Raw genomic sequence first — 12224 nt, 5'->3', positions numbered from 1 at the left:
GCCTGCAAAAATGGAAGAGAGCATCAGGTAAGGGACAGAGTGATGAGTTTGAGTCAAAGGAAAACACCAATTGCTCTTTTATTGGGAAGCATTATTCTCTGCCAATCACATTATTTCCTTAGTACATACAATACAATAAATCTATAGGTTTAGGTTATGTGAATGTCTTGAATGAACAATATATTTTGATTTATTTTATGACTCTAGGCATGGAAGCATAATGTTTACAGGTTCAAGCACCACACATGGATGTGTTAAATATCTAATCAATGACCTAAATATGTAGTTATTTACTGCAAAGTTCACAACACATAGTCTGCTCTTAAATTATGTAGAGACAGATCTTAACTCTAAAAGGAGAAGCAAGCCTGGGAAAAGCCACATCTTTTTCCTGTGCCAAAGAAAGATGAGGCAGGAATAAGATTATGCACAATTCCTTTAAATAGTGCCTAGGATATTTCCTAGAGTGTAAATTACTAAATATCAGAAGACTGGTATCATGAAGCTTTGACAAGCCCCTGAGAACAGGCATTAATAAATAACAAGGTTGATAATTTTAGTTAAAAGTTAATAACCTTCTTATGATGATGACTGATTTAGACATAGTCTATAAAATAAACACAGTTATCTCTCCCATTTTAGAAGCAATATAAAGTTGTCAAAGCTGTATGATGTTCTGAAGACTGTAAAAGCCTGCTGAGGGTGTTAAGATTAATGGCAGTCTTCTTTCTAGGAGAGTAATACTTTGCACCAACCAAGAGATACCAAGAAGAAAAAGTAGCTTTCCTCTGAGATGAAGATGAAAATAGGTAATATATGATAAAAAAAAAAGTTTTCTTGTAAACCAGGCTGGCCTTGAACTCACAGAGATCTGCCTGCCTCTGCCTCCCGAGTGAGTGCTGGAACTAAAAGCATGTGCCACCAATGCCCGTGGGATTAGGAAGATAGATTCAGGTGAGGAATATATGAGAGAAGAGAGAAGAGAAGAGAGAAGAGGGAAAGAGAGAGAGAGAGAGAGAGAGAGAGAGAGCATAAACGAGGGAATCATTATAAGTTTCAAGAGAAAACTGACTCTAGAGAAATGTACAGAGATCTATAACAATTTGAGCAACAGTGGAAAGGCTACCATAAATGCCCTTTCCTGATAATGAGATTGATGACTATCTTATTCACTATCATAGAGCTCTCATGGAAATATAGAGCTGATGGAAACAGAAGCAGACCCCACAGCTAAACACTGAGCCGAACTGGAATCCAAATGCAGAGAGGGAGGACAAGACCAGGCTACAGAAACACACAGAGACAGCTGACCGAATAAGGAGGAGCTAATGTGCCTCCAGACTGATTGCTGGGAATCTAGCTTTGGACGGACTCAGATCCCCTGAACATGGATCTCAGTTAGAAGGCCTGGGCAGTCTAAGGGACCTCTGACAGTGGAACCAGGATGTATCCCTTGTGCACAAAAGGACTTTGTTCTCCATGGAGGGATACTACCTTAACCTAGAGGCAGGAGGGAGGGCCTAGTCCCTACTCCAAATGACTTGACAGATTTAGATGACTTCTCCAGGAAGGTATCACCCTACATGTGGAGTTTGTGTGTGGGGGATGGTATGCGAGGGCTTTTGAAGGGCATGGGAGGGTGGGAGAGAGGGAGGGAGGGACAGAGAGGGAACTGGGATCAATATGTAAAACAAGAAAAATCAATAAAAAATTAAGTTTATTTTACCTCTTAAATGCGATAGAGGACATGTTCTATCAAACTCAGGTGTAAGTACAAAATGGAAATGTTCAGAATCATTGATAGATGAAACCAGGAAATTACAGGGTAAAGAAGGCAAGTGAGGGAGAAGCAAAGCAGGACTCAAAAGAGGATGCAGAAGTCACGCTGAACACATGGATGCTCATAAGCATCAGGCGTGTTGTTATTACATTCATTGACCAAACCAGGAGAACTGATTATTATGTCTCATGCATCCTAGACTATAAGAATATAGGTTTAAAAATGGTATTTTAAAAACATGTTCCTGATGGAGTTGAAACTATAGTTATAAAGGAACAACATAACTTTTATTATGTAGGAAATGGTCAGGGGCATATTAGCAGGCTATGAAAGGACTGTATGTGGTATGGATGGCATGTAAGGAAGTGCGATTTGGAATGACACTTGATGCCTAATGGGGTCTATCCCCAAAAAGCCCTGACCTGAAAATCACATTTGGGAGTTTAAGTTGTATTTTCTAAGTAAACAGAAGCACTGACTAATTTTGATCAGGAACAGCGGACCAGAGCAAGATTTGGAATTATCATGTTCAGTACTTTATAGGTTACAGCTGGGATCGAAATGGCTGTGAAAGTCAAACCTGGAAAGGGTGGACTCAGTTGATGAGATTTTGAGTTAACTTAGTTCATGTTTGAAGGTTTGAATGGAAGATGAACGAAAGAAATGAAAAAAATGTTATAAAAGGGAACGTCCCTCAGTGATCATGGATGTGAATGAAATTAACATTGGTTTCATTTTGTTTAATTAGTGGCATTGCAAATTGCTATGAGTTTATGGTATTTGGTTAATTATTACCATGTTTGAAAAAGAAAATGACTGAGGTAAGTTTAAAAAATAAATCAGGCATCAATACTAACCTCAATCCCCATTGTATCATCCTTCAAAAGGTCATCTACATTTTTCCCTTCTTGTTTATACAAAGACCTTGGTTTCCTTTGTGGGTTAAAAGGTTCTGGCTTTCTTTGTTGGCTAGAGGATCCTGGTTTCCCTTGTTGGTTAGAGGATTCTAAATGTCCAGGCTTGCCTTTATTGCTAGCTAATGTTGGCTTCACCTCTGGCTTGCTCTTGTCCTTAGCTGATGCTGGCTTCCCTTTTTGGCTAAGAGATTCAGGCTTTCCTTGCTGACTAGGCGATCTTGATTCTTCTTGCTTGTTGGAAGCCTGTAGAGTTCCTTTTTGGTTTTCTTCTGCTGGCTTCCCTTGCAAAATCCAAGCACTGGGTGTCTCAGGCTTATTCAAGTCTTCTGGCCTCCCTGGCTGATAACCACTAACTGGTTTCCCTGGCTGGTTGGAATACCCTGGTTGTCCTTGAAGAATGAGCATTCCTGGTTTGCCTTGTGTGAGATCTCCTCGTTTGTCAGATTCCTTCTCTCCTCCAGAATTAGCTCCACTTTTGGCGTCTAGAAGTGCAGATTTTTTATTCTCTTCTAGCTTGAAAATGTCTGGTTTTGAAATCTGGGTAGAAGACACTGAAATGACACAATAAGAAAAAAGAATAAAAGTGGAATTATTTTAATATTTTAAAGCAAATCATCCCCCACATGATATATTTTTATTATATAACTTCTTGAATTTTTAAAATCAGCTCCAAGTTGGAATTTTCCCATCTTTTCTCTCATGTTGAATAAGTTGTTTTCTCCATCTGTTTTTCTTTAATGAGTTATAATTTCCCCAAAGTGTAACATCTAGTAAACTTGCTCATTTGTAAAAAAAAAAATGTTATCTGAATTCCTTTAACTAAGCCTTCTTTCTATCCTCATTTCCCTTTTTATTTTCCATTTTAAGCTTCTATTATGTCACAGAATCCCTTTTATGGATGATTTCAATTTTCTAATCACAAAGGCTTTCAGTCTGCAGGGGAAGCATTATTTATTTTCAAGCAAAACTCCTGATATCAATAACAGTGGTGGTTATATGTATTTTTTAGTCAAATTAGAGTGATAGAGACTACGTGTATTTCTTTGTGTGTATCCTCTTTTCTGTTCAAAAATTTATTATATTATATTCATGTACTTTCTACCTAGCACCTTAGCACCATCTTTTTTTTTTTTAATACAATGACTGTAATGCAGTTTGAGAAGAACAATTTTGATACTTCCATCCCTGTTCTTCATTTTTAACAGTGCTTTGTCAGTTCTTTCTTCTTAACAGTGCTTTGGCTATTTGGGATATAATTTACTTTGTTTTCATATACATTGTGTTCTGTTTCTGTGAAGAATGTCCTTAAAATATCAGAATTGCATTGATTTTGTAGGTTAACTTAGATAATACAGTCATTTCCATAATATTAATTCTGCCAATTTATGAACATGGAAGTTATTATCATACTCTAGAATCTAATTTACTTGTACAGTGTCATAAAATATTTATTGTGGAGGTCTTTCATTTCATTTATTAGGTTTATTGTATGCTATTATACCTTATTGTAAGGTATTGTTTTAAATTAAGACTTAAAGAATTTTATACAACATATCTTGATCATATTCATCTGCAACTCCTTCCCTAGTTCTCCCAGACCCACTTCCTCACCTCAGTCATATCCTTTTTCTATGTCATTGTTCTCCAGAAGAGTCTTTCCCAGCAACTGTCCTAACCTTCAGGCTTTTGCAGTTTTCCCACTCTATCCCAAGATGTTCCCTGAACATAAAAGTTTAAGGATTGTGTCATAAACGTCCACTTGGAGGAGGGCAGCTTATGGTCAACTGATCCCTGCACTTTGATAAGCTGTAGCTTTCTGAAATGACCTCTGTCTTTTTTGTGGAAAAAAAAATCTTAATGTGGGTGAGCACTACACTTACCCGTGGATACGATGATAAGTATTTGGAGTGCAAGTCTAAAAACAATGGGAAAAAGTTAACATTTTATAGTTAAGGAAAATGGTATTCTTCTGGGTCATATCTTTTGTTAGGACAAGTGTTTCTTTTATCTCCTCTTGTTTTTGAAAGTAGTCTTTTTTTTTTCTTTTATCATGAGGTTTCTTCCAAGTTTTTATTCAATGTTACATTATTTTCCTAGGTAATTATTTGCTTACTTCACATAACTTAATATCATCTCAAGGTAGATGATGCCCAACTTATACTCAGAGTTTCATTTGAATTTTAAGTTGCTCTGCTTGGTATTTTTAAAGGTGTACACTTTTGTATCTCACAATCTAAACACAATCGAATGTATCAGCAATTGTGCTGAGTATGCCGGTGCACTGACTGGTAGCTAGGACTTTGTCTGGGCAGAATACTGAGCAGCTGGCAGCCTTCTGAACTATGCTGGTAGAGCATGAGGACAACCATGATAGTAATTTAGTCAGTCATCCAGTTAACAAAATGCTTATGTTTAAAGAGTCCCTCCCTGTGCCAGGACTACAATGAGAGCTAAAGATATAACAAAGAACACAAGAAGACTGTCAATGAATACAAATGTGTAAATAGGAATGCATAGTCATATGATCAGTTCTACAACATACAAAATAAAGTGAATGAGAAACCAGGTAACACGGATGTGTCTGCAAAATGTGGTGCTTATGTGGACCTAGGAGGTGAAGAAGAGAAAGATATAAAAAAAAAAACCAATGTCACTCTAGAGTCTGTAAAATGGAAACGACAAACCAAACCAAACCAAAACTGTAGATAATTATTTTCCTCCTCAGAAAAGTGGACAAGATGTAAATGGAAAAGGTTGAAAGTAAACCAAAAGGCAGAAAGACCGTGAGTACAGATGTTCACTCTCAAAGTCTTAGAGACCAAAGGTTTTTCAATCCCAGTCACTAGCATTGAGTAACAATCAGCTTGAAATGTGATGAGATGGAAAACAGGCCAATGGGTTAATTTTTATTCATCATCTTAATTTTGAATAGATGCCATAGGTAAATGGCACCGAATCTTAAAGACAAAATGCAATTGTAGGTAAATTTTCTGGTCTCCTCTATCCACCTCCTCCATGCTTCCTTGGGTTGGAAATAATCATGTGAACCAAAACTATCAAAGCAAATTTTTAAAATGTCCCAGGTGGTTAAAACATATTCAGAAATAAATGTTTCCCAAGTACTCTGAAACTCAATGCAGTTACTGTTCCCTTCCATGTCTCCTTCCACAACAGTGTAGGAACACTGTCATTGAATAACGACCCAGTGTGCTTCCATTCTGCCCCTTGATGGCCACTCCTGCCTCATTATTTGGATTTGCCATGCTTCATTTATTTAGTTACTCTTTCCATAATAGCTAGTTTATGTTCTCAGTTTATTGCACAAAAAATTATTCAGTGAAAATTTAGATTAAACACTTATCTAACATGAAAAAAAATCTAGACTAAAAAAATCCTGAGGTGGAATTTTGGTGATAAGTCACATCATGCTGGACATAGTGGCATGTACCTGTCAAATGAGCGATGGAGTGGCTGAGTCAGGAAGGCTGCTGTGAGTTCAAGTCCAGCTTGGTATATAAGAATATAAAATAGACTTCATATTATGTTAGAACTATGTATTTAAATACAAAATTTAGAAAGTAGCTATCTTCTGTTTTGGTTTTTCTTTTGTTTTGAATTGTCTTTTCTAATATTACAAATCCCAACATATGCTTGGCTTCTCTTTCTTCATACCTCGCTCTTCTTTGCCTCCCAAGCTCATATAATTGCTACCTATAGTCTTGACACTTTCTTCTGTTGACAGTATGTTTAGTACATACTGTCACCTAGAGACCCTCAAAGTGCATGGCAGGTATAGCCATCATGAGCAGGGGCTTCAGGGAGGGATCTTAGCTATCCAGCCTCTTCTCTCCACCAAACATATGTGTCCCTACATTCTACTTCTCTCACTCTGTCCCTCAGTACTATACTAATTTCCTAACACAGTTTATTTCCAATAACATCTTCATGTAACAATTGCCTCAATGCATTTCGGTACTATGAAAAGACCCATGTTTCTGAATGAGCTGCATGTCTTCAGTAACATGAGATAGCTCCACAGTGTCTGCAGTAGGAAGACAGCCATTATGTCCTTGACTGCAGGCATAAGAAGCTCTAGGTACTAGGCATTTTGTTATTCCTTTACATTAGTTTTAAGAAAGATCATAATTTGGGGATAAATTAAATCTATCCTTGTTCTGGACATAGAATTCTTAAGCATGAAATCTATTACTAAACATAGTCCCCTAAAATATATTATATTATATTCCTTATCTTAATATATGTATTAAGATGTTGAATTAAGATGTATATATTAAGATAGTAAGAATTTCTCATCATATTTAGAAATTCATATATCAACTAGAATCTATATCTTTTAAAACAACTATGTTAAAGTATGAAACAGAAAGTATAACAGTATGTCATCCAAAAAGAGCTCAAATAATGGCAATTGATGTAACCACCCATGTAATTTCTAAAGTAAAAGGGAAGTATAACTATTTCTATTTTATTTATAGGAAAAAGGGACTGCAACATCTTAAGCAAGTTAAATAAATATAAAAATTCAGTATTAAAATACATTTTAAATATTTGATCACATGCAACATTAGGTGATTTTTCTTACAGGACATGAATGTGAATTTTTAGATGCTCTTATAACATATTTAGATTGACAGTATCTTTGTACACAGCCTTTTCCGACTTCTAATTCTTGCTTCACTCCAATAACAAGTCTTCCACTCTTGTTACACTCAGTCACCATTTTACATCTCTGGATTTATATTTTCCTGAAATAATCTTTGCCATTTTGTTGTTAATTCTGATAAAGCATCACCTCTTCCCTCAAATGTTCAAACCCATCCTTAGAGAGTTGGAAAGAAAGACACAAAATATAGCTTTCTTACCTGAGAACACAGCCAGGAACATCAAGTGAAGGAACATTAAACCCCCCATGGTAGAGCCAGGAGATTCAGATGTGGCTGTTGGATAGCTTAAGTGTATATAACTCTTCTGTAACTCCTGTCTAGACAAATTGTCCTCATCACTACCATGTTATATATTTGAAAAGTTCTCCACCCTTATTGCTAAACACTGTTACTGTCTTGAAAAATTACACAGTAAATTTTCACAAACCAAGGTGTTTCTCAAATTTGAGCTTCACACCCCAACTCTTGTAAATAACCAAACTTTAATATGCGTCTATAAGATTACCTTCTCCTAGGATGAAAAGGGTAAGACACACCAGGGGAAGAAATGAATTCACTGTTCATTTCTTTATTGTTAGGGGATGGCTTATTGTCAGCTAGTATTGCTGTTCATTCAACAAGTTTATATGTCCATGATCGAGACCTTCAAGGCCTTTTCCTTCAACTCAATTATATACCAATAATTTACCTCAAATTATATGTTTAAAAACAAGTAAAATGCATCAAGTATTGGTCATTAGTAAGTTATGAATGCATTCACTGAGAAATGATGACATGTAATGAGTTTTTATGAGTTAGCAAGAGACAATAGTGTTCATGTTAGAGGAATAACATTACACTAGCCTTTTCTTCTCAAGTTGTAACACTAAACAGAAGTTCATGTAAAAGCATGGGAGGTTTTCTTGGTCTTAAAGTCAGTATTATAATACAGTGAAATATTGTCTTTAATGTAATAAATTCAAATTATTTGGAGCATGCACAAAGCATGCCTTTGATAATATGACATGTAGACATCAAATAACGTGATGTAGTTGATGGTTTTTACCCTTATCAAAGAGGTTTCATTCGGTTTTTACCCTTATCAAAGAAGTTTCATTCTTCAGCAAATGGAGAATATCAGAGAAACCTGTATCTAGTGAGAATGCAGAAAACAATTGACCATGAGGTTCCCAACCCCAATTTACGTGTCTACTCTACAATCCTACACCTGAGGCTCTGGGGACATTATGGACTGTGTATGGGATGATCGAAAGATCTAGAGGAACAAGAAGTTTGCTGTGAAATTTTGTCTTCTATACACAGCAGTGAGTTACAGCCATGAAATCTCAGCATCATGGTTGCCTACAAAAGGACAAAAACAGTGGACATGGTAATGGGGTTGGGGGAATCTCACAAAGTCCAATGCCAAGATGAGGAGTGGTGGGAAATTACATAGCTGCTAAGTGGGTAAGAAGTGGTGTGTGTGTGTGTGTGTGGGGTAATTCTGTGTGTTCAAGTGTGTCTCTCTGTGTGGATATGATGTGTGTATGTATATGTGTGGTGTGATGCATGTGGCATGTTTTTGGTGTGTGTGTATAGTTGTACTTCTGTTGTCTGAAACATTGAAGGAAAGTTATCATAAAGCCCTCTACAGTGAAATGAAGCATAGGGATCCCAAGAGCAACTATTCCATGAAAGGAGCAACAACACTTCTAAATAAGGCATTGAAGTAAAATATGGGACCTTAAAGGAGAATATCAACTGATTTTAACTATCATTGCAGGGACCTAACCTAGCAAGTATAGGATGCTTCTTATTAATATGCATGTTGTTTTGAAATGTCAATTACCCTGGGATTGCAAAGAAACAGGGGGTAGTGCTAAGTGTTTTAGAGGCAACTGTTCGAAGAAAATGCAACAAAATGTATCCTGTCTAAAATCATGATAAGAAATCATTCAAAGGATTGAATTCCTCTAGATACTTAGCTATGGTTTGGAGAGGAAATACCTTCGTTTTTGTACATCTTTATTATTATTCTGTCCTGAATTTCTCTTTACTTCTTCATTTATAAAATGAGTTAGAGTCAGGATTAAAGTAGATTTATGTTGGAGATGGGGGAATAGAACACACAATTCCCTGCTACCAATAATCATTTGAAATCCTAATTGCATAGAAGGAATTTATCAATTTAAAAGGTTGCTGGCACTTGGAATCCACCTGCATGTGCTCATGAGCCTGCTCTGTGGGTGAAATGGGGCACAGCTGGAGCAGAGGAAAGCTGCTTTTTGGTACTGTGCCACTCACAGCATTTGCATGGCTTTTTCAAAAGTGCTTTGAAACATATGTCAAAAGGCAAAATATGTTCCTTGAGGTTTACCGACCACAGATTCTGCAGTGGACTATCCATATCCAGATTATTTGATTTAATATCAAACCATTTGCCATACATCCCAAAGTGGAGAAGCCATGAATTCTTCAGTAATTTTCTCTTTTTAATTTTACTTGTGATTTGGGGAGAGAAAAACACATGCCAAGCTTAGTTGTTGTGACCCTGAGAATAGTTCTAGAGTTTTCACACAGAAGGGAGAAAATGTGCTCCATCATCTGAGTCCAGACAGATAAGTGGAACATTTACTCTGCTCTTAATGGACTTTGGGAGCTCATTCCATATAGGGGGATACTCCCTCAGCCTAGACACAAGGGGGAGAGCATAGACCCTGCTCCAAATGATATGACAGACTTTGAAGACTCCCCACGGAAGTCTTCTCTATGGGGAGCAGAAAGGGGATGGGATGAAGGGTTGGTGGGGGAAACAGGAGAGGACAGGAGGTTGTGGGAACTGGGATTGACATGTAAAATAAGCTTGTTTTAAATTTAAATAAAAATCATCAAAAAAGAGACACAATCCCTGTTAAAATCAATATCCTGTTGCCAAACTTGTATCCAGAAAGGCTAAAGGTTATCCACTAAATAATCCCTCAGCATCAAGGACACTTGCCTTTCCTTAGTTGATTCATTGATTAATGAATTTACACAATTTTCCACTCCACACAAGGTACCAGTTTCAGTATGCTGAGCTCTGAAGGGATTCTTGAGACCTTGCTTGAAACAGCTTCTTTGCTGTGGGCATCCATTTCTTCATTTAGTACACAAAGTTTCAATGCAAACTGAGATTCAGTTTCATACAGTTTCATCATTATGTATTGGGTTACACACCCATGAAACACACCCATGTTCCACCAATGTTAGCCAATGCCATTCTGTTAATATGAGCATTGGAGAAGTAGACACATGACCTTGCTGACTTCATTTTAGTTTAACCACATGAAATGAGAAGACACCAATAAAATACAAAACAGAGTGTAATTAAAATAGTCATGAAGTAAGCTGGTTATAATAGACATTTATTGACTTTTCCCCAAGACTTCTATTGCATTAAGATCTTTTCGTGTACATGTCTGTAAATTCTATCATTATGAAATGAAGTTTAATCTTTCTAACTCTCAAATTCACCTCCATTTATCCACTTAAGAAAAACACTGGTTTTGACTTTAGTCCCAATTTCATATTTAAGAGAAATTAAATCGTTGAATCATTAGATTTTAAATTTTTTGTTAACTTGTTACTTAAGCCTTGATTCCAATCATATACTATATAATATCTACTCATAATTAGATCTATATTTTGAAGAAAGTGCATAGCTTTAGAACATTACAAAAATCGTTGACACATATTTACCTTCTACATAACATGAGTCCACTCTCCTTTCCTGAAACCTGAGCTGTTGTCTCTTTCCTTGCAATAAGAGGCAGTGGGTATGGAGGAATGGTAGGTTTTGGTCTAAGCCTTATGAGGCCCCCCAGCTGCAGTCTATAGGGTTATGCAGTGATAACACAGCTGACAAATCACAAAGCTAACCCACCTGGATCACACATTCCAATGGAGGAGACCAACACCCAGAGCAGTGGGAGTATTTGCTTTCTGAATAGTCACTATTCTTACTGTAAATTCCCTTTGAAGACAGAATGCTCCCTCTCTATGGTAGGATATTTCCCCCAAGCCCCAATAATATGTTAATCAATTGCTGGGCACATACATTGGTGTATGGTCAGAACATGAGTTTTTCATTTAGTTATATACTTTTGATATATAGAATATATCCTGGGGCATGCTTCATAAGTGGATCCCACTTAACAGCTTTGTTCTTTTGCTCAGACTAACTGCACATAATTATCTCATTTCCACCTCAGAACTAGTTCAAACTAGACCAAAGGCCCTTTGTAAATAAATCGTACATTTGACACTTTACAGCTATGTACAGTATGTGGTCTGAACCACAGAAGTCAACAAAGGTTGCTAAGAAAAACATGCCACTCTGTTTACAATATCTAGAGAATGGAGTCAACCCAGAAGTCCATAAAACTTGGAGGTAACTGATGGAATTTTAAAAATTACTTTGAGGTAACTCAGGCTCGGGAAGACAGATGCTACATGATCTCTCTCTCTCTTTATTAAGAGGATCTCTGCAGATGTCATACAGGAAAGTGAACCCCATGAAGAGATAAGAATGAAAACCCAGTGCATACTGACTCCACCAACCTGGATCACACTTTCAGGAGTCTAATAATGAGAGGTTTATTCCCAATGTATTTAATCCTAGCATACTTCTGAATAACTTTCCTGGTGTAGGACAATCTCCATTACACAAGGAAATATAGTTACTCTGAACTTCAGGGTACATGTCTGTGGTGATATATCATTTATGATCTAGTAATTCCACTAGGGATCAAAATGCAAAGCTAGCCATGGAGTCAGGCAGTGCTCATACGCACCTTTAATCCCAGAAATCAGGATACAGGTAGG

The 12224-nt window shown here is 36.8% G+C and overlaps 1 protein-coding gene across 1 annotated transcript; it reads right to left on the bottom strand.

Annotated features, from left to right (window-relative positions):
* Positions 1 to 2619: 2619 nt before the first annotated feature.
* Marcol (MARCO like) lies at positions 2620 to 7629 on the bottom strand. The gene is made up of 4 exons (XM_051201170.1): positions 7581 to 7629; positions 4578 to 4612; positions 4374 to 4416; positions 2620 to 3248 (listed from the first exon to the last, which is right to left on the bottom strand). Exons 1-4 carry the CDS (start codon positions 7627 to 7629, stop codon positions 2620 to 2622), a joined length of 756 nt encoding a protein of 251 aa, XP_051057127.1.
* Between the last annotated feature and the right edge of the window lie 4595 nt (positions 7630 to 12224).

This window comes from Phodopus roborovskii, unplaced genomic scaffold (genome assembly GCF_943737965.1).
Source record: "Phodopus roborovskii unplaced genomic scaffold, PHOROB, whole genome shotgun sequence".
Taxonomy (NCBI): Eukaryota; Metazoa; Chordata; class Mammalia; order Rodentia; family Cricetidae; genus Phodopus; species Phodopus roborovskii.
The sequence above is the reverse complement of the archived record's forward strand: the minus strand, read 5'-3'. Positions and strand labels throughout refer to the sequence as shown.